Source organism: Lutra lutra, chromosome 7 (genome assembly GCF_902655055.1).
Source record: "Lutra lutra chromosome 7, mLutLut1.2, whole genome shotgun sequence".
Classification (NCBI taxonomy): domain Eukaryota; kingdom Metazoa; phylum Chordata; class Mammalia; order Carnivora; family Mustelidae; genus Lutra; species Lutra lutra.
Genome location: NC_062284.1, coordinates 146,814,998 through 146,841,601, shown reverse-complemented (window position 1 = coordinate 146,841,601; position 26,604 = coordinate 146,814,998). Strand labels below are relative to the sequence as shown.

Below are 26,604 nucleotides of genomic sequence, written 5' to 3'. Positions count from 1 at the left end.
ACGGCCAGAGGGTGGGGCCACAGGGCCACGTCGGGAGACGAGAGCGGGGCTGTTGCTGTGAGTAGTCCCTGAGCATCTGAGGGCAGTGGCCCCCAGACCCTGGCTCAGAAGCACATCCTCCCAAAGCCCAACCCCAGGCAACCACAAGCCGGGGGGAGACCAGAGACAGGGGAGCGGGAAGCCGCAGCCTGCTGAGGGGGCCCGGTGACCAGCCGGCCTGGCCGCACACAGCGGTTAGCAGGAAGGGGGCCCAGAGAGGGCCCTGCTCCGCACCCACAGCTCTGAGCCCTGCTGGGAGTGGTCGGCTCTACACACAGGCAGCGGGGACGGTGTGCCTTGTCCACCAACAGGGCAGGTGACCCCACGAGCGCAGGCCCGGCCACGAGGGGGACGCTCGGTGTGGTCAGCCAGGACTCTCACAAGGCACCCTCGAGCAGCCACGTCAACGGCCTCCTAAGGCCTGAGGCAGAAGGCCCGTCCCAAACGCTGTGGAGACCATCCTGGGCCAGGTGGGTGCCCAGGGCCACACCACAGGCCACGGCACTGGGCAGAGGCCAGGAGAGAAGCCATCTGCATATGGTGTCCCAGACTCTCGGTAGCAGGTTGGACAGCCCTAAGTGTCCTCCCAGCCCCACCAGGGCGCCAAGCTGCTTGGGCCACGCTGCTGCTGTGGGCTCCGTGGGCATCCATGTCCATGCTCCTGGCCTCATCCTATGCTAACCCCTGGGACTAAAGCCCCCCACCCCCACCCCCACCCCCCACCCCTGGCGCTGAGGAGAGAACCAGGGCCTCAGCTGTGCAGGCGGGCACATGGTGAAGACAGCCAGGACGCAGAGCGGGGTCTGGCTCCTCTGCGGGTGAGGACGGTGACGCTGGGGGAACAGGGTCCCCGTGGCAGAGCAACAAGGGTCGGGCGCCCAGGAGCTGGCCCAGACCCCGGCCGCGCCCCTCCCAGGCCCTTCTCCGACCCACCGCGTCCAGCTGTCAGGAACAGGACTCAGGAAACACGCGGGGCGCCGCGGCTTTGGATACAAAACTGTAAACACGAGTCTTTAAAATGACAGAGGCCTCCCTGGCCCCAAACTCTGAGCCAGAGGCCCCCACCCACGGGACCCCAAGGGACCGGACCTCCGCCCGCTCTGTCCTCTCTTCCCCCACCCCCGGGCCAAGCACACAGGGCCCACGCGCTGGGGGAGCCGGGCTGCGAGTCCGAGGCCCGGGGGATTCCTGAGATGAAGAAGCGGCCGCGGCCCCCGGGCCCCGTGGGGCGCGCGCCCCCACCCCATCGCGGGCCGGCCGCACGGGCCCCATCACGTGCCCAGGGCGTCGCGCGTGGGCGAGGGCCCGTGGGGGCGGACGGGCGGGCCGTGCAGCGGCGGCGGCTGCGGCGGCGGCGCCGAGTTGCGCTGCGGAGGCGGCGGCTGCAGCTCCAGCGCAAGCGCGGGCGGCGGGAAATCGCGCACCTGGCGGCGGTACTCCAGGAACGTGCAGGCCTTGGTGGCCAGCGCCACCACGTTCTTGCCCACGAAGATGGCAGAGACGCGGCTGTCGCGGAAGAGCGCCATGTTGGCGGCCCGCGCCAGCACGGCCACCACGTTGACGGTGGCGAGGCTGAGCACGGGGTAGAGCATCATCTTCTGCGGCGCGATGTGCTCGCCCTGCATGCTGACCTCGCTGAGCGCCACGCACGGCAGCACGAGCAGCAGCATGTAGCAGTAGAAGAAGGTGAGGCCCTCGGCCCACAGCGGCAGCCCGGTGCGCGGCGGCTCCCACAGGTTGGCCTGCATGTCCAGCAGGTCCAGCAGGTCCAGCGCCACCCAGAAGAGGCGGCCGCGCAGGTCCTCGCGCTTGCGGAACGTGCGCACGTACTCCATGCGGTCGAGCGCAACGAGCAGCAGGAAGAGGCCGGGCACGCACACCGACAGCAGCAGCGTCAGAGCCTTGCGCGCCACCGGGTCGGCCGCGCCCCGCCGCGCCGCCTTGTAGTTCTGGAAGATGAAGTAGAGCTTGATCTCCAGCACGAAGATGTAGAGGAACCAGAGGATCATGGCGTAGCCGCGCTTGGCCGTGCGCACCTCGGCGCCCACCCACACGGCCACGTAGCGCAGCACCAGCAGGAAGCACACGTCGCCCACCAGCACGATGATGCACACCCCGATCTTGCGCGGGCCCTGGTTCTGCTCCACCAGGTACGCGTCCATGACCGCCATGCTGCCCATGATCACCAGCGTGGTCAGGCACACGTGGCGCCGGTCCGGGGGCGGCAGCACCATGGTCGGCCGCCGGGGCCCCGGCCTGGGCGCGCCTGGCCCCCACACGAGGCGGGACGAGGCCCTGCGGCGGCGGCGCTCAGCCCGCGGGCATGGCGCGACGGGGCCTGTCCAGCCGCTCTGCGGGCGCCACCGCTGCCGGCCGGCGAGCTCGGAACCTGAGGAGACCAGAGGGAACCGTGAGGGCGCAGTGCGGGGGCAGCCCCCGTCCCCCCTCCCCGGCCCCGGGACGAGCTTCCTGCGCGGGGCGCTGTGGGCGCGCCGGGCGCCGGGGGCCTCCGTGGCACGCACGCGCCGAAGCGCGCGGGGGACCGGGAGCGGGAGCTGGGCCGGGGCCTCCAGGCGGCGCTGCGGCCCCACCTGAGACCCGAGACCGGCTTCCCGCCGCCGCCAGGAAGGAAGGGGACGGAAGTGGTTTCTCCCCGCCGCGCGCGCGCCCGGCCCCGCGGGTCGTCCCAGCTGGGCCCACGCCGCCGGCGTCCGGCGTCCTCTCCCCACCCCCACCCCGGGCGCCTCGCTGGGCGGGGAGGCGGGGCCGCGGTCTCAGCTCTGCGCGCTCAGGGAGCGCCGGAGGCCCGCGGAGGCCCAGGGCCCATCCCGGGCGCGGCGCCCGCGGCCTGTTTTCGGGTCTAGGACTGAGGATCGTCCTCTCGCACAAGCTTCCCTACCCGTGCCAGGCATCTCTTCTCCCTGCCTCCGCCGACCCAGTCCCCCCTACACACCTGTCCACCCTCCCCTGGCCGTGTGGACCATTCCCAGACCCGCTCCCGCCAGGGCTCCCTTTGCCTCCCAAGGTTCGCGTCCTGGCCGCGTCTCCCGCCAGGTGCACGGCCCTGCTCCCGGGAAGGACCCTGCCACTCCCTCCCCTGCACCTTTGGGGCCTTCTCAAGAAGCCCGCCCTCGGCGGTCGCCCCCCCCCCCCCCTTCCGACCTTCTCTGGACGGGGCAGCCCCCTGCACCTCTCGGAGCCTTGGCACAGGCTGTCGTGACAGTGCTGGTCCGAGTCCCAGAGCAGCCCAGGGCCCCACACCTGGGCCCACACGCCCACACCCTCTGACAGGCGCCACAGACTCACTTGCACTCACTTCCAGCCCCTCACCCTGCCACCTCCTTCCGCGGCACCCCGGGGCCCTGGGCTCTGTGTACTGCCCCGTCTAGACGTAAAATTTAATATCACCCGTGACTGTGAAGCGAGCGCTCTGCCTGCCCCTGATGCCACCACTGCCCCCAAGACCCGGGAAGGAGGACCTCCAAAGCGGCACCTCCACGCCGACCTCAGCAAGGCTGCTGCCCCACCCAGGACCCACTCTGGGGACCCTGCGGCCACACACACAGAGGACCCCCCCACCGGGAGTTCAGACTCCTCCAGGGGAGGGGGGCGGGGGCGGGGAAAGGGGGGCGAGGAGCGCCCTGCACAGGCCCAGGAGCTACTGCTCTCACCCACACACTCACCCGTTTTCTCCCACCAGGTGGAAGCCCCCTCCCGCCGGGGCCGCCCCTGGCCGCAGCAGCCATCCTGCCGGGCCGAGCAGCCGGAGAGCCGCCGCACCGCGCGTCTCTCCCCAACTGCTCCCGTTCCCTCTCTTAGCCACTGGTCTGACCCGGGCTGAGGATGCCAGGACAGACCCCATCCCCAGGGGAGCTCGCAGGGGTAGCTCCCGCCCCTGCCCCAGGAAGCCAGGGCCTTCCTGCCCCTCCCGCGCACCCTTCCCGGCCTCTCCCTGGGGACCTGGCCCCGGGGCCTCCCTGCCGTGGCTGTCCTGGGCCGGCCCTGCGGTCCCCCGGATGCCCCCGGCCCGCCCCCTCCCCCCAGCCACCTCCGCGGTGCCCCCGGTTGGGGGCCGACAGGAAGGGGCCGCCAGCCCCGACCAGACCGAGGCCGCTCCCGGCAGGCTGCGTCTCCGCCCTCCCGCCCGCACCGCCCGCGCCCCCGGCCCGGGCCCCGGCCCGGGCCCCGGCCCGCCCTGCGGCGTCGCTGCGCATCCCGGGCCGCCGCCCGCCCCGCTCCCGCCGGCGGCCCCGCGCCTACCCACCGCCGGCCCGCGGAGCCTGCGCGCCCGGCCGAGGCCGCGCTCCCTCCGCTCTGCTCGCTCCCCTCGCTCCTCGGCGCGGCCCCCACCCGAGGCCCCGCCCCCACCCGAGGCCCCGCCCCGCGCGGTGGGGGTCCCGCCGCCCCGCCGCGCCCGTTGCCACGGCGACAGCCCCGCGCCGCGGCGGTGCCCAGGACCGGTGGCCGTGGGGAGCCGGACTCCGCCAGACCCGCGCGCCACCCCCGGAAAACCTCTGCACCCTCCTTCACCTCGCAGCCGGGGCCGGTCGCCCCGCGGGCCCTCAGTCCCGGTCACGCTCTGAAACCCCACTGCAGGCGTCCCCGGGCCGCCCACCAGGGTGACCCCACTCACCTTGGACAGACAGCCTGGGGACCCCGTTCCCTGCCGCGGAGCTGGTCCCGACGTGGGGCCGGGCTGACCATCAGCCCTCTGCAAGTGGCCTGTGCGGACAGAGAAGAGGGGTGGGCCTCTGGGCGCCACGCCCCAAAGACGCCCAGAGTCCTGGATTTGCTTCAGCCTCTCTGGGCTCCTTCTGAGGGTGGAAGACGGGGTAGTGGACGGCCCTCATCTTCAGCCTTCCTGGGCGGGCTTTCCCCCAACCTCAGCCTGTCCAGCCTGAGCCCCCACATCCACACCCCCACCTGTCAGCCCTTAGGATGGAGGAAGGGGGTGCAGCTGCTGCTCTCCCAAGAGCTGCTCCCACATGCCTCCATCCCCCCATCTGCCAGAGGAGGTGCAGGGTCACCCAGGGTCCCCCTGATGCACAGGGGTAAAGCCTGACTCCCACCCGGGTCCGCTGACACTGAGGACTTGAGCGGTTCCTGGTCTGTGCAGGTGACCCTGGCCACCTTCCCTCCACACCAGGGGCCACAGGGACATCTCAGTGCCCGTGGGAGGCAAGGAGAACTGACCGCCGTGGCCCTCCAGGAGCAGCAGGGCTGAGGTGCAGTGACAAGTTCGAACCCTTGGGATGGCTGACTGGGATACTAGCCCCTGCACCCGCTCCTACAGTGGCTTCCACTTCCCCGCCTTGGTGCCCTGGGAGGGGCCCCACAGACCTCATCATGGTTCATCTCCCCCAGGGAGGCCTCCAGAAGCCCCTGGCCTAGAGGGACAAAGGGCCTGTACTGAAAGGTCGCGCGTGCAGCGTGCGGGGAGGGAGGGGAGGAGGCTCGGGGCATACAGGTCCCCCCTGGGACACTGGGCAACGCCAGCTGCCCCTCGTCCCCTGCAGGGCCACCCTGGCAGGCCCAGGAGGCAGAGGAGGAGCAGGCAGCAGAGGGAGAGAGCTCGAAGCGCCTCCCTGCGACCTCCACTCTGGGAGCGGCTGACCCCCTAGCCTGCCCATCTCAGCAGTCTCTCTCCCTCTGCCCTCCCCCACACCCCCAAAGGCATGCTCAGAAAGCCCCATCTTTGGCCCCAGACCTGCAAGGCTGCATGGGTGCCCTCACCACCCCAGCGCCCTGTTCTTGCCTTCAGTTAGGGAACACCCAGGCCTATGAAAGCTGGCTTGTGTGTGTGCTGACCTCACTAGGGCTCACCCCCCCTGGCTCTGTGTTTCCATCTCCTCCGGGGACGGGGGTGGGGGTGGGAGTGGAGGGTGGAGGCGTGGGACCTGGAGGTGTGGCGCTTGAGGGCAGGCCCAGAGCGCTTGGGGTTGGGACCCTGGGCAGGGCTTAGCCTTCCTCAGCTTGTGGGCGCAGCACTCCCATCTGCCTTGACCTCGTGGGGCCTTTTCTGCCTCGTAAGGACACGGGTCCTGTGGGAAAGGCCCCCCCTAGTGAGCTCATCTTCACTTGACAGCATCTGCAAAGCCCTTGTTTCCAAACAAGGTCACCTTTGGACATGCCAGGGCTGAGGACTTGAACGTCCCTTTTGTGGGACCCAGTTCAACCCAGAAACGCATTCCCAGCTTGGCAGTCTGTCTGCCCTCACTGCCGTGCCTCCCCAGCTCCTAGGCCTGGCAGTAAGGACCCCCTCCCCACCAGCGCCAGTCCTGCCAGCCCCCCAGCCATGTCCCTCATGAAAGCCCCTCGTGGCCTGGCTGGGCTTGGTCCCCCACTGCGCACACTGTCCTGGTGGCTGTCCTAGCCACAGCCCCTCCCCACTGGCTGTGGCTCCCTGCGGCGACGGGGATGGGCTCCATGCCTGGCCCACCTGGAAGGGCTGAGGAAGCTGAACCCAATCCAGAGAGAGCGTGGGGGCCTCTGGCCCCCGGATTCCCTTAGGAGACAGGAACTCCACGTTGTGGCTGTGTCATACAAGCTGAGTGCGGGTCGTCAAGCCCTTGGAGGGCCAGGGTGACAGCAGCTCGGCCTAGAGGGCTGCGGTGTCGGGCCCTGATCTTGGCTGCAGGTGCCTACCCAAGGCCTCCCCTCCGGTGCCCAGCAGATTCACAGGGAACCGCTCAGGGAGGGAGGGATCTCCAGGAAGCCCCTGGGCGCCCGAAACCCATCAGGCCGGTGCACTGGGTCCCAGCAGCGAGCCAGCAGGAAGAGACTGGGGCCGGCAGAGCCTGGAGGTGCCAGGCAGGGTCCGGACGGGCCCTGGAAACCACGGGTGCCACAGACAAGATGGGGAAGCAGCGCGAAGCAGAAATGCCAGGACTGAGCAACGGTGACCAAATGACAGGTCAGAGCGAGTGTGGAGAGCAGAGGGGAGCCCGGGGGCGCCGGGGGACTGGGCCGCCTGGAGGGCAGGGGCAGGGGCGCGGAGGTGAGAAGGAGGAGAGGGGTGGTGGGAAGCTCTACCCCGCATGGCCTTGGAAGCCCAGGACCCTGACCGAGGCACAGCGGCCCTCCGAGGAGGAGGTGGCGGAGGCGGGTCTGTGTCTGCTGAAAACCCAAAAACAAAGCCGACCCCGAGCGTGATTTACGAGGACCCAGCTGCAGACCTCACGTGATCTGTCTTTGGAGAAAACCAGAATCTTACCCACGGTCGGTCGGACGGAGGGCGCCTGGGAGCTGACCTCTCGGCTGTGGCCAACGATGGGGTGATGTGTTCCCTGCCCCAGAAGAGAAAAGGCTGTGTGGGCGGCGAAAGGGCCCAGAGACGTCTGCGTACTAAGCCCCCACGCCTGGGAGGGGGTCGCTCCGCACTGCAGCCGGGAGGGACTCTGCGGGTGTGACAGGGGTGCCCAGGCATCAAGACGGGAGATGGTCGCGGCAGCAGCAGAGACGGCGCAGGGAGCCAGTGGCCGGGCGGGGAGCGCCGAGTGCCCCGATGGCCATGGTGCATAGGGAGGACCAAGCCCCTGGACTTCCGCTGAGGCAGAAGGAGCCCCGGGGAAGTGTTCAGTCAGCGAGGGACTGCGAGGGAGGGAGCAGCTGCAGAAATGAGAAAACCGTTTCAAAGGGCAGATCTGAACACGAACATACCGGTAGTCACAGCCGATGGGAGCTGATCGTTCCCACGGAAGGGCCAAGAGGGCCCAACTGATTCTTGCGTGAAGAGCACGAGGGGCATGAGGGAGGAGGGGACAGGCGTCTGCTCACGCTCACGGGAGGAAGCCTGGTGCGCAGGAGGGCGGCACGGTGGGTGTGGGTGGGCCCCCGCCGGCTCAGGAGCGTGCCCGCCCTGGCGTGGTGTGAGAGAGCGTCCCGGTGGCCACGCTCTGCTCCCAGCGGCCTCGGACACGCAGGTGCGGATCAGGAGCAGCCCCGTGGCGAAGGCATCGGAATGGCCAAACCCAGGCCAGGGCTCAGGTGCGCGCTGCAGGACTCCTTGCACCCTGGGTTCCCTTTCTGGGCGCCACGGGGCAGACACAGCCCGCCCTGCCTCTCCCACCCAGCACAGCCAGGAGAACACCCCATGAGGACTCCAAAAAGTGCCTTAGAGCAGGCAGACTGTGGGGAGCAGGCAGACCCCAGGTGAGTCTCAGGACCTTCCCCCATGTCCTTGCGGCCTGGCCGAGGTCCGGCCTGAACACCAGGACCGGGGTAGGGACCTGCACGGGGAATGCTCCAGGGAAGCCCTACAGTGTGGCAGGAACAAAAGGGGCGTCCAGAAGCCCTCGGAGATTGGGGGAGCTCCGGGCAGAGGGTCAGGGGTCCCGCACACCTGCCCCCGGGCGACCCCACCCAGCCTGCCACACAGACACAGGCTCACACATGCCTCCCTGGGGAAGAGCTTCCCATCCTGCGGGAGGAGAGTGGTCCCCAGAGGGAGGGACACTCTTGCCTGAAGGGAAGGGGAGAGAGCCAAGCCCCACTCTCTGTTTCTAGATGCTGGGGCAGTTGTGAGGAGTGTGGGGGCGGGGGACTGAAGCCTCACTGGGAAGGGGGTCCCAGGGACCCAGAAATTCCTGGAGAGACAGCAGAGAGGAAGACTCCAGAAAGCACCCCGGTGAAGTCTGCGCCTTCTGGGCTCGCCCCAAGCCGTGTGTGCTGAGTCTGCTCGCAGAGCCACAGGACGGACCACGGCCCCATCCCACGCGGGCCACTGGGGGGGCCTCGCACAGGACGATCCAAGGACCACTGTAAAGGCTTTGAAAAGAGGCTGGGTCGATCGTGTGCCAAAACCGTATGGACATTTTGGGGGTGCCTGGGTGGCTCAGCGGGTTGGGCGTCTGCCTTCGGCTTGGGTCATGACCCCAGGGTCCTGGGATCGAGTCTGGCAACAGGCTCCGTGCTCAGCGGGGGCTGCTTCACCCCTGCCTGATGCGTCCCTGCTTGTACGTGTGCTCTCTCCATCCAATAATGAAATAAAATCTTCTTAGAAATCAACATTCTCAGGGGGATTTTCAGAAGACCGGGTGCCCCTAACATAACACCTGAACGAGCTGGATGCGCAGATTTTGCGCATGAAGAACCAGGAAAGCCCAACCCACAAGGGAAAAGAAAGTCCACAGCCACCAGGGCCAACGTGACAAGACCCTCAACAAAATATTAGCAAATAGAATCAATGACGCTAACAAAACAGTGGCACAGCCGCGTGGCCCGTGGCCCAGGAATGCAAGCCCAGCTCAATCCAGGAAAACAAATCGGCGAGACCGGCCACATCACCCGCCGCAAGCAGAAAGCACGTGGTCCTAGCAGCCGCCCACGAGAGCTTCCGACCGAGCGCGACACCGGCCTGTGGGAAGCACTCCGAGAGAGCCGGGCACAGAAGGGCCCAGAACCAGCGGCCAAACCAGACCACACAAGTACTGCTGGCCTAACACCGAAGGACCGAACACTGTGCCCTAACCCTGCGTGAACTCGTGAGGCTGGTGTGCACTCGTGAGCGTCACAGCAGAGGGACCTGCAGACGCCGTCCCCACCGAGCGATAAAAACCAGTGCAGCACCTGCTGGGCAGATGGGCCTCGTGGGCTTCGGGCGTGGCGTGCCGAGAAGGCGTCGTGTCCCTCGTGTGATACCCGTGCCCACCAGTCAGGGGGACGCGATGCGGGGGCATCCTCCAGACGGGTCATGAACGCAGGGAACGGACGGAGGAACGTTCCGGATGGAAGACTAGGGAGCCGTGGCCGCCAGACGCACGCAGGAGCCAGGCGCGGTCGTGGAGCCACGAGGGACGTGGGGAAGTCTGCGTGGCCTCCGCCAATGAGACGGGGACTCCGGGCCCCGGGGGCTCCCTCGTTCTGAAGGTGGAGCGGAGGTTACGTAGGAGAAAGGCCTTTGGCTTCGGGAGCACTGGGAGGCGTCCGGGGAACAGGCGTGCGTCGGCCTGCTCTCCGCGGTGAAGCGCACACGTGTCCGAACACGGGACCATACATGCACCACACCTGTTCCACGGGGCATGTGCGACATGCGTGTGGAGACCGAGGACGAAGAGATCTGGGTGCAGGCACGTGGAAGGTGCGGGCCCCACTTCTGCAGGCTTTTTATTTGAAATTCTCTCTTAAATGAAACGTAATTCACATTAACAGAGTAAACGGAAAAATAAGGTTCTGTCAACAGACACAGAAGAGACATTTAAGAGACTTCAGTCACGGTTCGTGACGTAGTAAAAGGACAAGGGACGGAAGGGGACGTTTTGATCGGACAGGATGCGTCTGCGAGAGCGGGAAGCATCATCTGGGAGACAGGAGCGCGCGGCCGCGGCAGCAGGAGCGGCTCAGCGCTGTGCTAGCCCCGGGAACAGCGCTTCCCTCCAGAGGAAGAGCTGCAGATACAGAAACGAGACTGTCAGGACACGTGTCCGAACACGGGGCCATACGTGCACCACACCTGTTCCACAGGGCACATGCGACATGCGTGTGCTCAGAGGAAGTCCAGAGCCCCAAGGGGAAGGTCCGCGGTCAGTGCGCGAGCCGAGCGAGGCTGCCTTTGCACGTGTGTGTGCAGAAGCCGTGGCTTCCCGCAGCTTCCAGCAGAGTCGGAAAGACGTGTGTCTGTGCACACACGTGTCCCCTGCAGGCGTGCACGCGCTCGTGCGATGCCTCTGTCTAGAAGACGTTCGCAAGTTCCACGCGGGTGGGTGGGGACGGGTCATACACTGGAAGGACCGGGAAGATGGCGCTGTTGTGTCCATGTTCTGCCGACAGTCCTTCCCAGTATCTTACAAACATCATGAAGTGAGTGGGGAAACGCAAAGGGCTGAGAAGGCTCCGAACCTCGGTGAAGGGGGCACCTGGGAGGCACCGTCAGTGAAACGTCCGACTCTTGATCTCAGAGTCATGAGTTCAAGCCCTGCGCTGGGCTCCACAGCATGGACTCTGCTTAGAGAAAACCACCACAAGGAAACCTTCGTGGGGTAGAGCAGGACGACAGACGGTGGAGACCGGTCGCGAGGCTGGAGTCATTACCCCGTGTGGCATTCACGGGGGGTCAGCGGGAGAGCGGGGCACTGTTGGCGGGGGAGCAGGTACCACCCGGACCCAAGACCCACCGGGTCGGTGAGAAGGCCGACCACCGACAGGAAGAGGGACAGAGCGCAGAGAGCCTGCGCCTGCGGTAAGAGGAAAGACTTCCTGGGGCTCGGGGGGACACGGGGGGAAACGCAAACAGGCACTTCCCTAAGGGTCAGGCATGAGATGGCCAGCGTCTCTCACCATCAGTGGGGCCGCAGTGAAACCCCAGGATACAGCACGGGGCTCGGCTGCAGGGTCCAGGCACCCGCTGCGGGGGGAGGGCTGCCCGCTGTGCGCACACGAGCCACCGACGGCCACAGAAGTCGCTGGAAACGGCAAACAGCTCCACGTGCCCCAGAACAGAGGCCGAGGAGCTGAGGGCGTTCCGTGCAACGGTGAGGACGACGGTCACCTGTGTGACGTTCATAGACACGTCCCTGGGGGAGAAGCCCGGCCCAGGACACATCACGTGGGGCCTCTGGAAGCTCAGGAACAGGACGGAGCTAAGTTAGAACACCGACGGGCGCGCTTGGGTGTCAGCCACGTGGAAAAGTGCTCCAGCTCCACGGCCCGTGGACCGCGGTCAACTCCCTGCCCCTCATGGGGCTTCCGGGGGCGTCCACGGAGCTCAGCACCAAGTATTTGCTGCCTTCTGTGCGCGTCTCAGCTGTTGTTCCCGGTGGAGCGCTGCAAGGGAAAATTAACAGAAAATGAAAGAAGACAATGAATAACACGTTTTCTAAAAGCGTCTGTTTTTTCATTTGAGACGGGGAGAGCACAAGCAGAGGAGTGGCAGCAGAGGGAGGGGGAAGCAGGCTCCCGCCCAGCAGAGAGCCCGACATGAGGCTCAATCCCAGGACCTGAGACCACGACCCCAGCCGAAGGCAGACGCTTCACTGACTGAGCCCCCGGGGCGCCCGTGGATGAACCTTTTTTTTTTTTTTTAAGATTTTATTTATTTATTTGACAGAGAGAGATCACAAGTAGGCAGAGAGGCAAAGAGAGAGGAGGAAGCAGGCTCCATGCTGAGCAGAGAGCCTGATGCGGGGCTCGATCCCAGAACCCTGAGATCATGACCTGAGCCGAAGGCAGAGGCTTAACCCACGGAGCCACCCAGGCACCCAAAACATTTTTAAGTATTAAAGGAAAATGACCGGGTACCTGGCTGGCCCTGGTGGGGGACACACAGATCTTGATCTCGGGGTCAAGAGTTTGAGCCCTGTTTAGGGGGCACAGATTACGTGAACATAAAATATTTTTTTAAATGATAATAATGAAGGAAAATAACTATGAACCTGGAATTTTATATCCAAGCAAGTTTTCCTTCACACGGGGAGCGTAAGGACGTGTTCTCAGGCACAAAGGGGCTCTGAAAGTTTGTCCCAACTGGACTCCTTGAACGTGTGTTTGGATTCAAAGCAGGAACAGGTCTAAGCAACTCCTCCGGAGATACGCACAGTGAGGGTAGCTGCGGTTTCAGTAAAGGCTGTGGTTGTCCTGAAGATGCTCGTAAGAGTGGAGGGCTGAAAGCTTGTGCAACGCAACTGAGAATTCGGGAGAATAAGGGACGTGAGAACATGCTGAAGCTTTTATTTTGTTGAAAAAGGTAGAATTCCAGGTGAGTGTAAGAAGTCGTCAGTCGGGGTGGGACGCCGGGCTGGCCGGGTCCGTGGAGCCGCACTCCTGGTCTCGGGGCTCTGAGCTCGAGCCCACACTGTACGCAGACACTGCTTGAAAGTAACATCTTTTGTTTAAAAAGTCGCCTGTAAATAAACATGAGAACAGCTTTGAAGCTCCGGACAACTTCCATGGGAACAAACGGTGTGTGATGCGTGAAGCGCAGCAGAAAACCAGATCTACCCAATGGTAGATCTGAAAACAAGAAAAGGGAGGAGACAAACAAAAGTAACGGAAGATAAACATAAAATGCAGAGAAGAATCCTAATACAACATGGTTATAACGAGTGCACAGCTGGGTTCCCAGGGGCCCGAGTGGGCTGAGCGTCTGCCCTCCGCTCGGGTCATGATCCCGAGGTCCCGGGACCAAGCCCCACATCGGGCTCCCTGCCCAGCGGGGAGCCTGCTTCTACCTCTGCCCTCCCCCATGCACACACAGTCTCTTTCTAGGATAAATAAGTGTGGGTTGTTTTTCTTTTTTTAAGTTAAAACAGGGCTTCTTACAAGAATGCAGGGATGGCTCCTCATGGGAAAGAGTGCTGGTGTGAATGTGGCGTGTTTCGTTGCAAAAGCGTGAAGGAGAACACCGTATGGCTGTCTTCATTAGTGAAGACGAAGCGCTGGAAATCCATGATGTAGATAAAGCTCTTAGGAAATTAAGAGCAGAAGCAAACTTCCCAAGTCACAAAGCTTCACGGAAAGCACCCAGTGAGCACAGCAGTTCATGGAGGAGACTGGGGTGCATGTGCTGGCCCGAGGGAGAGCGGCCTCCTGTCTCCTGCCGCTGAGGGAGGAGGCGTTAGCCACGTGGCCAGAATGAAACCGTGGCCCCCACGGAAGCGGTCTACACCCGCAGCGACAGGTGTCACGTCTCTTCGCTGGGAGCCTCTCCTGCCAGTGCTCCTTGGGCCGTGGGACAGATAGCACTGAACTTGGAGGACGTACCCCATCGGGAGGAAAGGGCGCTTCCAGGCCGAGGTGGCGTTGGGAAGTGGCTCACCGCGTAGCAAACCAGACAATACCCGCGGGGTGACTCTGATGTCGTGGGCGTAAAGGAAAAACCCGAGAGCAGGAAATGGGTGAGCATGTGACGTGGAGAGGCAGCATGTCCCCAGATGCTCGCCGTCGGAACCGAGGACCCACAGGACACCCCATCTGGTGAAGGCGGAACCGGAAGTCTCTGTTCTGCAAAGGGCAAGCGTGAGCAGGTGTCTGCCCAGAGACAGAGTGGGGACGACGGTGAGCGCAGTCTGCGCGGGGCGGGCAGTGCGGGCAGGCGTGGCTGTGGGACGGGGCGGGCTCACCCGTGCAGCCAAGCGGGAGCCGGTGGAGACGCTCACGGACAGTGAGTGGACATGGGTCGTGTAAATTCGGAGACCACTTGAGGCCCGTTTGCCTGCAAACCTGTGGAAGGCAGGCAGGGCTGAGGGAGGTCTCGGGGACAAGAACGTCGTGGCTGGTGGGAGGGGGAGCGGCTAGAGGGGTGCACGGCCGGCGTCCCTGGCCACATGCCGGGGCCCACTGCTCTGCTCCTGGGCTCCCGGCTGTGGGAGGGCGGGCACTTCTATGATGGCAGAGCTGGAGGCAGCAGGTGTCCCCCATGGGAGGTGGACGGGTCCTGTGGGATCTCACCCACCGGACAGACGCAGCTTCAAGGACGGAGCTTGAAAGCATGACACCAAGTGGAGGGAAACAGAATGGGAAAACCCAAAAACATGCACTCCTTTGGGCCGCAGTGCCCAGACCCGGTCCCGAGGCTGCCAAAGGGGCCACAGCAGATTCTCAGGGCTTTTTTAGGGAAGCAGGTAAGCACAACAAGCCCGATCCCGCGGGGTCTCAGGACGGCCCGGCGCCGCTGCCCCCCTGGGCTCTCTGCAAGCTCAGCGTTACAGCAGGGGCACCAGCGCCAGCCCCATGCCAGCCAGGCCCCAGTTCCAATGGCGGCTGTGGTCCTCAGCTTCAGGAGGCGCGCAGAGCTCGCAGTGGCCGACACGCGACGTGCCGCGGACGTCATCGCAGTGATGTAAGACTCACGTTTCCAGTGTGTGCGTAGTTGGGTTTTCTTTTTTTTTCCTTTTTTTTTTTTCTTTCTGAATGGCTGCTGCGTAATTAAGGTCCATTATGCCGTTGGGCCCTGATGCACAGAACCATCAGGTGTTTCTTCTGAGCAGGGGTTCCTGTGAAGATCCCTGAGGGAGGGCCATGCCAGACCCCGGGACGTGACCTCAGGGGAGAGCCACCTGCTGCCTCCGACCTCCCCCTGCCCCGGGGAGACAAGCCTGGTCTGAGCCCCGTGCCTGCTCACATCCCGTCGTTGCCGTCACGGCGGCCTCCGGCCTCGGCGATCCAACTAGAGGGGTGAGGGTGTTTGCACCGTCACGTCCGCCACCGCGTTACCCACAACAGCCACAGCTGGGAGGAGGAGGAGAAAGACGTGGTCCGTCCGCACATAGACTCTTCCTCGGTCTTCTTCAAGGGAGGAGGTCCCAACACCTGCCCCCGCGAGGCTGAACCGTGGGGACGTCGCACGGACTGACCTCAGCCACTCACAGGAGGACAGACACCCTGTGACCCCTCACCGGACGTCCCTAGAAGAGTCCGTCCGCACAGACACAGTGGGCTGGGGCTCGGGGGCCGGGCGAGGGCACAGAGCGTGCATGGGGCCAGAGTGGCCCTTGGGGAAGATGGGAAGGTTCCAGAGATCTACTTCATGACGGCGTGACTGTGCACAACAGGACTGACCCATACACTTAGAACTGGTTAAGACAGTAAACTTCATGTTACTTTTTACCATCAAAAGTTAAAAACTGGGGGCACCTGGGCGGCTCAGTGGGTTAAGCCTCTGCCTTTGGCTCAGGTCCTGGTCTCAGGGTCCTGGGATCCAGCCCCGCATCGGGCTCTCTGCTCAGCGGGAAGCCTGCTTCCTCTCTCTGCCTCTGCCTACTTGTGATCTCTGTCCATCGAATAAATACATAAAATCTTTAAAAAAATTAAAAACTGTCCCCAGAAGGAGAGGGACAAATCTTGGGTGTAACAAACAGCAATCTGAGGAAGAGCCAACAGCTCCTACGCCACAGACCCTGTCCCGGAGCCCGCCGAGCCCCTGTTCCTCGTCTTCAGGACCCTGCACGCCTCACCCCTCCCCGAGGCCCCCTCTCAGTGCTGCTCCCCCCACACACAGACCCGGTTTCCTCTGTCTGACCCCCTCCAGGGCCACTCAGTGCCTGTCCTCCAAGTCTCTGACCACTCTCTCTGACCCCTGACCCCCAGTCCCACGGCGGCCGCCCTGCCTGTGGGGTTTGGCCTCCGTCATCCAGGGCAGTGTCAGCCCCGGTTGGTGGGTGAGTGGGGAATAGGCAGCTCAGCCAAAAAGGGGCAGACACAGGAGGACGGCAACTGGCCACACTCAGTGCCCAACATCCAGTAGGGGACACGGGAGTGTGTGGACCCGTGCAGGGCTGGGGGCCACTGCCGCAGGGCAGGACCCGGGGCAGGGGGTGGCTGTGGACCAATCACCAGCTGTGTCCTTCCAACCAGATTTCCATACGTGCCGCTGAGAAGCGTCCCATTGCCGGAGTCTGACCTTTAGCAGGACCCTGGGAGCATCCAGCAGGTGTCCCCCCAGAGGTGTACTGACCAGCCGGCGGCCCAGCCCACCGTGCCCCCAAGCCCAGGCCTGGCCACGGTCAACCAGCAGTGTGAGGAGGCCCTGAACCGAAGGGACAGGAAGCCGGCCGGTGGACCTGGTACGGGGCTGGTGGACCTGGTGCGGGGCCGGTGCCGTGGACGCAGCAGCTGACAACGCACCTGTGTGCGGGGCTCGCCCAGAGGTCCTGCCAGCCGTGTTTGGTTCAACAGCCGAAGGGGCCAGCATCGGCATGGCAGCCTGTAACGGCTCCTGATCTAAGGGTGTCCTTGCCAGTCACGGTCTCTGAACTGTCTGTCCCTGCTCTTGTGTTCCCAGGAGGCCGGGTCATAGTGCCGCCCGAGGTCCACTCCCACTGGCCCAGCTGCGGTGCAGGCGGGAGTCTGCAGGTCACGGACCACTCCCCGCGCTGGGTCGAGCCCGCACCCCTCTGCCCTCCGCCGGGCCTGTGTCCACCCTGCGGGCCCAGACACATTATGACCCCGATCCCTCTTCTCCAGGGCTCCTGCCTCTGTCTCCTCCACACGTCCTCACAGGTTACGACATCACGGGGGGTTCTACTGCGGCGCGTCTCTCCTTGTCTCTCTGGGGCCCTCGGAGCAGCAGGTCATGGGGGTCATGGACTGCGGTGTCTTCACCTCCACAGCTGCCCGGAACGTCACGTCTCCCTGGGGAGCCTGGGCTCCCCTGTGCATCCTCACAGACACCTGCCTGCCCACAACAGTCCCACTGCCCCCCCCGCGGGCCCTCACTCCCCCCACTGCCTTGCCCCCCCCACGGACCCCCATACCCCCCCCGCTGGTCCCCACTGTCCCCTGCTGTCCCCCATGGCCTTGCCGCCCCCCACCAGCCCGCTGTGCGTACGTGAGCTCTGCAGGCCTGCACCTGCGTCTGCTCCAGAGGCTGCCTCAGGCCTGTGGACCTGTCCCGTCCCTGCAGGGGAGGCGGGGCGTGTCAGACTGCGGTGCCAGGGGAAGGGATGGGCCTCCCTAGTTCTCCGGACACCTCCTGCCACTGAGCCTGCAGACCACACCTGCTCGCTTCCCCTGCCCAGACTGGGCCTCTCCGGGCCTGACCCACCCCACGTGCCCCAGCATCCACAGCAAAGTCACACAGACACGAGTGGGGTTTTGAGTGGGATTGTATTGGATCCACAGATCAGTCTGACCAAGGACAGCCCCATAGAACTGAGCGTGCCTCTGGCTTCTACACGTCGAGCTCCCGAGGGCCCACGGGGGTCCCGGCTCAAGGGCAGTCCCCAGAAGGCAGGGAGCGTTGAGTGGGCTTGCTTCCCAGATGAGGAGGGTCCCGCCGGTGGTCAGGATGGCTGAGGGCATGGGAGGCAGAGGGGTCGGCTGCAGGGAGTCCAAAAGGGACTCTACACATCCAGAGGACGGTGGGCAGACGGTCGAGGCCCCGTGAGCCCTGGACCACAGCTGGAACTCTGACAAGGAGCTGGGAGGGGGGCTGTGGTTGGGAGGGAAGGACCCCGGCCCAGAGACTGCACGGGCCAGGCCCGTGAGGAGAGGGTCAGGGATGCCCTCCTGAGCAGTCTGCCTGGTCTGACCAATGCAGAGGGAGCACCGGGTGTCCCTCGGGCAAAGCCAACGAGAGAACGTTCCGTGGGGACCCAGGCTGTGAGAGCGTCCTTGGGCCTGACCCGGCTGGCAGTAGGAGGCAGCCGACAGGCCCCTGCACCTGCCCAGCAGCGGGCTGGGATTCAGCTGTCCCGGGCTGAGAGAGGCAGGACGAGGCCGTCTGTGCCTGCTGGGTGAGGAGTGCCGAAAGGCTGAGCCCCTGGGACGGAGGGGGGCTATTCCGGCAAGCCGGGGGCACATCACCCAGACAGATGGCTCTTTGTCGGGGCCGAGCCCAGCTCCCCGAACAGTCCCACGAACAAAGCCCCCTCTGTCCACAGTGGCCTCCCCCTCACCCCCAGCACCGCCCCCAGGAAAGGAACAGCATCCCCCACCCCCAGGCTCCCGGCCAGCATCCCCGCCCACCATACACACACACACACCAGGCCCGGGCACAAGGTGGGACAGCAGTGGGGGCCCAGGACGCAGTGTGGATGGGACATCCAGGGCTGTCCCCTCCCCCAGGACCCTGAGGCCCAGTCCATGCTTCAGGCCGGGCCTGACCCTCCAGCTCCAGGGCAGCCCAGGACCAGCCCTCCTTTGGCCCTCACTACCCAGGGTCCCATTCCCTCGGCCTGAGCACAGACCTGACCCTCCCCAGACCTGGAGGGCTGGCTGAGGGGGTACCAGGACAGGGCTTCACCCCTGCAGGGAGGCCTCTACAACTCATTTCTGCATACCGTCTTGATCCTGAACGCCCACAAACACCTGTCACATCTGCCTCCAGTATGTCCCAAAGCAGGGATGGGCCAGAGCTCAGGGCAAGCACCCCAGGGGGTCATGTCTGCAGCATCCCTGGGGCCACCGGAAACCTGCTGCTCTGAGGCTCTCAGGGCGTCAGGGCCAGCGCCCTCCAGCAGGACACACCCTCGGGCCCTCAGCGACTAGATGGCAGGATCCAGATGAGGCCGGGCTCGGCTCCCGCCAGCCTGGCCAGCTCCTGCCGACACCGTGTCTGCAGCCGGCCCAGCACAGCCTCCAGGCGGCTCTCCCGGATCCGCAGCGCCCCAGTCAGCTCGGCAGCCCACAGGCCTGGGCCCTCCACGGCTCTGGCATCCCTCTTCACCAGCCTGCAGGGCCTGTGGGGCAGCGCCGGGGCCCCACCTTGCTCCCAGGCCCGCTGCAGAGCTGCCAGGTCCCGCCCCACAGCCTCCTGTATGGCCCGCTGCGCAGTGCTCCACTCCGGCCCCCAGCCTCCAGCCTGCACAGGGGGAGGGGGGGAAGGGGGAGGTCCTAAAGCGGGGGCAGCCACACCCTGCCCAGGTCACAGGCTTTGAGCCCCCTGGCCCCAGCACCAACCCCCAGCCGCGCCCTGAGAAGGGCTGACAGCCCAGATCCGACTCCTCCTGGGAAGGGGGCCGACCAGAGTGCAGGCCCCTCCAGCCCTTACGTCTCCCTCAAGGAGCACCTGAGCCCTGAGCCCATCGAGGGGCCCCGGGGACAGGGCCGGCAGCTGCAGGCCCGACCCACTCCACAGATCACCAAGTCCCCCTCGGCCCATTCAGAGCCAAGCACAGACCCCCGACCCACCTACCCGCAGCCCGACTCGCCACGCCAGGGTCAGTGTCAACCTCGCACACCCACTGTCCTCTGCTGAATCGGCCTCCCCGGGCCCAGCGCTCCAAGGATGGGAGCGTGCAACGGGCCGGCCCAAGGGGACGCTGCCTGTGGAGGCTACTTCTGACCCTCCAGGCGGGCCCATCCCAGAGGCTCTGTGGGGTGGGGGACTGAGAAGAGGCTGTGTCCCCAAGGTGCAGCCCTCAGCGGGCTCTGGTCCAAAGCCTCGCACGGTGGCAGACAGCTTGTGAGACGCGCGTGTGAGCACCAGCCACGCTCCAGCGGCCACCACAGCAGGGGGCAAAGGGCTGCGGGCTGCTCCTCACGTGGCTCTACAGGCTTTGGGGGGAAACTGTGCCCACGAGTTCCACCGACACGCTTCAGGAACCACGAAGGGACCGTGGCTGGTCCCGCTCATGGAGAGCACTGCCGCACGCGGACGGGGCCGCGGCTGGGGGCTGGGACAGCGGGACTCCTCCGGCCACCACCCTCCAGGGCTGCTGCAGTCTGCCCTGCCTCCCAGCCTTAAACCGCAGGAGTTCCACGAGGGCTGTGTCACCGTGCCCCACGTCCGCCCCAGGCCCCCACCTTGGCCTCCCAGGCTGCCCGCCGGGGCTCCGCAGCCCCCTGCAACTCCCCATGCAGTCCCTGTAGCTCCCAGGCCACCAGCTCCAGCTCGCCAGGCCCCGACGCAGGGTCCCTGGGCAGAACCGTGGCCGGTGAGGCTTCCAGGCGGCAGCTGCCCAGGACCGTGTCCTGCAGAGAGAGACCCAAGTAAGAGGCAGGCAGCGAGCCCAAGCCTCGTTAGCACAGCCCACAGCCAGTGGGGACAGAGGTGCAGAGGCCTGGGAGCAGCGGCCTCCCCGCACCCCAACCCCGGACAGCCACCCATCATGCCCGCAGGCCGTGAGGCCAGGGAGGCACAAAGGCCAGACTTGTGGAAGGCCCCCTAAGGGCAGGTGATGGGACAGACAGACATCCCGGAAGGCCTCTGACTCAGGGCAAGCTGGGTCCTAACACGAGCTGCGTGGCTGGGTGTGTATGTGGCCTCCCGTCTCCTCCTGTCTGGGAAGAACACAGCTGACCGCCCCACCCCGGGCTGCTGGGGTCAAGGCTCAGGGAAGGGAGGGGAGCCAGGCACACCATCCACTGCCAGAAGACCAGCTCCTGACGTCGCCACTGCAGGGCGGCCTCCAGGCGCGTGTTCTCACTCTCCAGCCTCTGAAGCAGCTGCAAAGCAAACCACAAACCGTGGCCAGGTCAGACCCCACTGGGACCCCCAGCGCCGGCCACACAACCCCCACTGGGGCCCCCAGCACCGGCCACACAACCATCATGCCCACCGGTCTCTTCCGCCCCCAAGCCAGTCACTCCCATCAGCCACCCACCCTGCAGGGCGGCCCCACTGCCAGGGACCACCAGGCCGACCACACCTGTGGGCCCCACACTGGCCCCAAAGGTGGGCCCCCACAGGGCCAGGCGCGGACAACAAGGACCTTCGACTCAGGACCTCTGCCCCACACCCCTCACTAACTGGGGGCTGTACCCGAGACGTGGGCAGAGGAGGAAGGCCCAGGATGGGGAGACTGCCAGGCTCTCGGGAAGGGAACCCTTCCTGGGGGACCCCCCGCAACCCACCTGGCTCAGCCCCAAACGTGCAGACCCCACCCAGACACGGGGGTCCCAGGATGGCCATGTGTTCCGGCTCCTGCCAGTCCCACCACCAGAGGGCCCATTCAGCCCTGCGGAGGTCCAGTGCAGGCCTCCCCCAGCCCCACCCGGTGCCCCCATCTCCCCCACCCCACCCCCAACCCGCCACCCCCACCAGGAATCCCCAGGCTCCTTCCTGCTACGACTCCTCTGAATGCAGCAGCCAGCACTGGCCACAGGCACTGCTCCTTCTAGAAGACAGAGATGCTGGGCTTCCTGGGAACCCAGCAGCATGTTCTGGGGCCAAGACAGAGGGCCAGCTAAGAGCTCTGCCAAACCACCACACCCTGCACAACAGGCACGCATGGCTCGGAGGCTCACCGACAGAGAGAACCACCCGTGGGTCTAAGGGAGCACCGCCTCGGAGCACGGAGACACGGGGAGGGTGCAGGCCACACGCGAGCGTGTGCACAGTTCAGGTCCCCACAGGCTCCCCCCCCCCAGCTTCAGGAAAGGGGGGCAGCACAACAGGAAGAGGCTACAAGTCCCCTCTGCCCTCCGACATTCAGGCCGTGCTAGAGCCTCCTGAGACACCCCCCACCCCGCTGCTCCATCCTGCTGCCCTGTGGCCAGGCACCGGGACATAAGAAGGCTGCAGCCCCAGCCAGGAAGCAAGCACGCTCACTGCCCAGCTAGTCCGCAGCACGCCTGGCCTCGCGCAGCAACCGTAGATCACTCGGGAAGCTTCTGGGACCCGTCCCAAGAGTGCAGGCCCTTTAGGTACACTGGCCCAGGCTTCCGCCAGCTCCCCTCCAGAAACCTTGGAAGGAAGCCAACCGTGACCCCCATCCACCTCGTGCCGTCTGCAGTCCTGCGGCACCAACACAGCCCAGCCTCAGAGGCAAGGGGGAGCCCCACAGGCCCCCATACCATTGAGGCCGGAGCCCCAGGCAATACCTGGCTGGGGCTGGTGCAGCTTCTGTTCTGCTCCAGCCTGGGGGCGGGGGGCCCAAGGGCAGGAAGCCTGGGCCCTGCCGAGTCACCCATAGAAGGGGACATAGCCAAGGGCACCTCGGGTCGCCAAGACACTGTCTCTGCACCTTCAGGGACCAGTGCAGCCCTGCCTGAGCAGGGCCAGCCAGGGATTGGCCGGGGACGCAGGCCTGGCAGACACCCCAGGTGGCTACCCCAACCCCACAAAAGGGAGCACATGACTCCAGAGCTAGGATCTGCGGGACCTGGAAAGAGGGGCCACTCCAGCCTTGAGCGTCCGCCCTCCTGCCTGGCCAAGTGTCCCCCAGGCTGGACAGTGCCAAGGGCCAGAGCCCAGCCCTCAAGTGACAGCCAGCCCTGGGCCAGTCCCAGGACACCCTGGACATGCAGTCCAAGGGAAGGAGACAACCAAGACAGAATGCGGTCTCCTGAAAAGAAACTCAATAAAGTGTGGGGCATGCTAGACCACCCCTCCTCCCACCACCTCAATTGCCAGATGACCCCTGCACGCACTCCAGGCACCTACCCCATGAGCTTGAACCCCTGAGCGGTCTTCCTTAATTCCAGAGCCCCCCCACCAACCCAGCTGCCAGCCCAGCCTAGACACCTGTGCCCCTGGGGCCCTACCCATGCCCAGCCACACGTACGCGCAGCAGCTGGTCTAGATTCCTACACCACTGGACGGTCTAGGGAGCTGGGGAAGGCCTTGAGGACATTCCTGTCCCCCACACCAGCAAGATGGTGAGTTGGGCAATCACCCAGGCTCAAAGCTGGGCAGCTGGGTCCTCCTTCTCAGGTCCCTCCCCACCTCAACCCCCACCACCTCATTTCTTTGCACTCCTATGGTACCAACACACAGCAGCCCTCACCTGCTGGCCGCCCTCTGGGTCCCTGAGCAGCTGGATCTCAGCAACAGACAGGTGGCCAAGGCTGCGGTCACTGTGGCAGCCGCGGGTATAGGAGTGGATCTGAAACAGGAAGTGCGGACCTCAGGTGAGCAGGAAGGGCGCTTCTCCAGGTGCTGAGGGAGGTTTCTGGAGCCTCCCTTACAGGCAAGGAAGCGCGCCACACCTCGCCACGGCGCTCCAGGGCAGGCAAGGGTCAGGCTTAGGACAGTAGTCAGCACTGCTGGGGCACTGGCCCAAGGCCCTCCAGGAGGTCCCTGCAGGGCGAGGGGCACTGGGCGGTCCCACCTATAGCGTCCCTCCCACACGGTTCCCAGGAGTCTGGCGGGGCCGGAATGGGGCACCCCCGCTTCTCCCTCAGGTCATCAACTGCCAGGTCCATGTGGTGGAAGAAACAGCCTCTGGACAAGCTAGGTGGTCCGGTGCAGCCAGTGGTGGAGACACAGAGTGACTGTTTGGGTCTGGGGGGCAGGGAAGGCTTCCCGGCAAGGTGAGACCAGAAGGCATCATGAAGGTTAACGGGCAGCCATGTCCCAGCCAGGACAAGCAAGTGAAGCTTGCGCCAAGAAAGAGAGACACAGGTTCCAAGAAGGACTGAAGGAGCAAAAGGTCTCCTGCAGGGGTGCAGAGGTGCACGGGTGTGGGGTGCACAGGTCCAGGGTGCAGAGGTACAGAGTGGGGGGCTCAGCATGGAGGAGCCCTATGCTGGTGGGAGTCCGAGCCTCCCTGCCCAGCCACCTCTCAACCTGGACTTTGCACTACACCTGTAAGAGGGACCTGCGCCCCCAAAGCTGTGCCTTACCTGCCCTCAGGAACCCTACAGAAGCTGCCTACTGCCCATCAGCCGACACCCAGGATGTGGGAAAGCAACAGGCCAAGGCAGGAGCGGCTCCCCCAGGGCCCAGAACCCATTTCTTCTCAGAGACAGAGCCTGAGGGCTCTGATGACTTCTGGAACCAGGAAGGCCAACCCCACAGGTTCCCCGCTCCACTGACTCAGTGCCCCAGGGATGCCCAACTCCACCTGCCCTAGGACCCCTCCTGGACCACCTGAAGCCCTGGGCTCAGGTTCTGGGCCACTGCAGGGCAGTGACCAACGGGTCAGCCCCCAGCCAGGCCTGGGCCCCATGCAGCCCAAGGCCAGGCTCCAGACTGGATGGACAGGCCTCCGGCAGAGAGAGGCAGCCAACAGCCTGTAGCACAGAGAGTAAGTGCCCCTGGGTAGACAGTCCTCAGGGGACAATACCTTGCCCAGAAGGGCACACAGCTCCTGCTGACTGGTGATCAGGTCTCGCCACCGGAACCGCAGCTTTCCCATCAACCACTGCAAGTGGCGTATGTCCACAGGGCCATCTGCTTCTTGGCAGGGTGCAGGTGGGCCAGGATTGGCCAGGGCTTCATACTGAAGAGGGCACAAGGGTCACACCCTGCTCCCATATTCCCTGGGGAGACCCCAAGGGAGACAGGAAAAAAGAGGCTCCTGGAGAGAGAGCCATGGGCCCCCAGGGCTGCCAAGAGGAGACTTGGGGGGGGCGCCTGGGTGGCTCAGTGGGTTAAAGACTCTGCCTTTGGCTCAAGTCATGATCCCAGGGTCCTGGGATCGAGCCCCGCATCGGGCTCTCTGCTCAGCAGGGAGCTGCTTCCCTCTCTCTCTGCCTGCCTCTCCCCTTGTGATCTCTGCCTGTCAAATAAATAATAAAAAAAATCTTAAAAAAAAAAAAGAGGAGACTTGGGGGTCACACCCTATGAGCACACATGCCACCCTGCCCAGAAGGAGGGCCAGGGAAGGAGGCGGGGAGCAGCGGGGGGAAATGCGGACCCTCCCAGGGCGGACCTGAGGGCTGGCCCAGGCTGCACCCAGGCAGCCTGCCAGCCTCCAGTCCCATGCCCCCTCCAGGCATACGCACCTGGCACAGGGGTATCTCATCACCCAGCCACACTCGAGTCTGGGCCAGCAGGTGTTCCAGCAGGGGCCCGCGGGCCAGCAGCCAGGCCAGCGCCAGCAGAAGCTCACGGCTGCCCTGGGAGCCGTCCTCAGGGAGCTGTGCCAGCACCCGCCTGGGGTAGCCCTGGGAGCACAGCGCCGACTTCACCAGGCGGACTTGGGCCCCTAGGGATGGAGGACCGCCTGCTCAGGGGGCCGCCCACGGGGAGACCTGGCACGACCCCCAAGAAGAGGCCATGTTTGGAGGGAACAATCCATACTCACAGGGTGAGGGTATCTGGGCTAATGGGGGCGGGGCTCATGAGGCGGGCGGGGCTTTGCCCGAACAGGTGGAGGGGGCGGGGTCAGGGCCCGTAGGGGCGGGTTCTTACCAGGGAGGCGGGGCTAACCGGGCGGGGGGCTTTACAGGAGGCGGGCCCAGGCACAGGGTCTGTGAGTGGATAGAGCCAGCCCGCAGGGGGCGTGGCTTACTGTGGGGGCGGGGATAACTGGGCGGGGCTTGCGCGAGCAGGTGGACCCGCGGTGAGTGGGCGGGCCTTACGGGGAAGGCGGGGCTTACCGAGGGCAGGGGAGGCGCCGGCGGCCGGCGGCGGCGAGAGCACGCGGAAGAGCAGCTGCCAGAGCGCTGGGGCCTGGGGGTACCAAAGAGCGGCATTCAGCGGGGCCGGCCGCCTCCCTGCGTCCGCCCGGGCCCCCGCCCCCCGGCGTCCGGGCCTCACCGCCTCCGGACGGTCGAACTTGGCGCGGCGGAAGATTTCGGGGCTGGGCCCGGCGGGCAGCGTCTGACTCAGCGCGGCGATGGCCTCGGGCAGGGCCCCGACCGCGTACCCCCGGCGCCGCCGCCGCCCCATGCCTCCGGCTTCCCTCGGATTGCGCGCGGCAACCGCCGCGCGGGGCCGTCGCCCCGCCGCCTCCAGCGCCGGCCCAATGAACGGCACCGGGGCCTCTGAGTGACGTCTGTCCTGTCCAGTGCGGAGGCCGTTCCTGGGCGGCACGGACCAATTGACGTCGAGAGCTCCGCGGGGTCCGCCCTGGGGCCCAATCGCGCGGACCCGCCTCGCTCAGGCCCCGCCCCCCAGCGCCCCGCCCAGCCTCGCGCTAGAGGCCGCGGAGCAACCGCGCGTGCGTCCGCGGTTGAGCGCGCCGGAGCCCCTCGGCCTCCGCGAACCCCTCGGCCTCCGCGAACCACGGCCCGGCCGGCGCGCCAGGGGCTCCCGCGGGGTGCGGGCGGCGCCTCCGCACCCAAGCCCTGCCACGCACCGCTGTCTGGCGGGTCCCCGGCGGCCGCGGCCCCAGAGTCCGGCAGCGCGCACGGACGCCCCGGCGCGGGCAGGGAGGCGGCGCGCGTCCGCCCCGAACGGCAGCGCCCCCGCCTGCAGAGCCCCGCGCCCCTGGCTAGAGCCGGCGGCCCGCGCGGTCCGGTTCTGAACGTGCGGCGGGTAAATCCTCCCTCCGCGAGGCGGCGGAGCGGCCCGAGCCGGCG

General features: G+C 65.6%; 3 protein-coding genes across 12 annotated transcripts; all 3 read right to left on the bottom strand.

Annotated features, from left to right (window-relative positions):
* Positions 1-1,029: 1,029 nt before the first annotated feature.
* TMEM121 (transmembrane protein 121) lies at positions 1,030-4,754 on the bottom strand. Of its 6 annotated transcripts, none has more exons than XM_047736540.1 (2): positions 4,673-4,754; positions 1,030-2,428 (listed from the first exon to the last, which is right to left on the bottom strand). In XM_047736540.1, exon 2 carries the CDS (start codon positions 2,271-2,273, stop codon positions 1,311-1,313), a length of 963 nt encoding a protein of 320 aa, XP_047592496.1. In that variant the 5' UTR covers positions 2,274-2,428; positions 4,673-4,754; the 3' UTR covers positions 1,030-1,310. The 6 variants fall into 6 exon arrangements, with proteins under 6 accessions (XP_047592496.1, XP_047592493.1, XP_047592495.1 ...); XM_047736537.1 differs by lacking the exon at positions 4,673-4,754 and adding an exon at positions 4,304-4,373; XM_047736539.1 differs by lacking the exon at positions 4,673-4,754 and adding an exon at positions 4,300-4,349.
* A 12,543-nt stretch (positions 4,755-17,297) lies between these two features.
* On the bottom strand, positions 17,298-18,664 carry LOC125104154 (uncharacterized). Its single transcript, XM_047736541.1, has 2 exons — positions 18,552-18,664; positions 17,298-18,513 (listed from the first exon to the last, which is right to left on the bottom strand). Exons 1-2 carry the CDS (start codon positions 18,555-18,557, stop codon positions 17,425-17,427), a joined length of 1,095 nt encoding a protein of 364 aa, XP_047592497.1. The 5' UTR covers positions 18,558-18,664; the 3' UTR covers positions 17,298-17,424.
* TEDC1 (tubulin epsilon and delta complex 1) lies at positions 17,561-26,533 on the bottom strand. 5 transcript variants are annotated; one of them, XM_047736529.1, is made up of 8 exons: positions 25,841-26,522; positions 25,681-25,753; positions 25,084-25,286; positions 24,423-24,578; positions 23,142-23,240; positions 20,773-20,859; positions 20,218-20,385; positions 17,561-19,273 (listed from the first exon to the last, which is right to left on the bottom strand). In XM_047736529.1, the coding sequence occupies exons 1-8, from the start codon at positions 25,970-25,972 to the stop codon at positions 18,950-18,952; spliced, it is 1,242 nt and encodes a 413-aa protein (XP_047592485.1). In that variant the 5' UTR covers positions 25,973-26,522; the 3' UTR covers positions 17,561-18,949. The 5 variants fall into 5 exon arrangements, with proteins under 5 accessions (XP_047592485.1, XP_047592490.1, XP_047592486.1 ...); XM_047736533.1 differs by lacking the exon at positions 17,561-19,273 and adding an exon at positions 19,280-20,124 and having other exon boundaries at positions 20,217-20,385; positions 25,841-26,530; XM_047736534.1 differs by lacking the exon at positions 24,423-24,578 and having other exon boundaries at positions 25,841-26,533.
* Between the last annotated feature and the right edge of the window lie 71 nt (positions 26,534-26,604).

Coding starts and splice junctions, on each gene's coding strand:
- TMEM121 (XM_047736535.1), bottom strand. CDS start 3,023: ATGGTCCACACGGCCAGGGGAGGGTGGACAG. Junction 2,429..2,992: donor GGCCAGGGGAGGGTGGACAG/GTGTGTAGGGGG, acceptor TGGTCTCCTCAG/GTTCCGAGCTCGCCGGCCGG.
- TEDC1 (XM_047736529.1), bottom strand. CDS start 25,972: ATGGGGCGGCGGCGGCGCCGGGGGTACGCGGTCGGGGCCCTGCCCGAG. Junction 20,860..23,141: donor ACCCAGAGGGCGGCCAGCAG/GTGAGGGCTGCT, acceptor TTTGCTTTGCAG/CTGCTTCAGAGGCTGGAGAG. Junction 20,386..20,772: donor TGGTCTTCTGGCAGTGGATG/GTGTGCCTGGCT, acceptor CTCTCTCTGCAG/GACACGGTCCTGGGCAGCTG.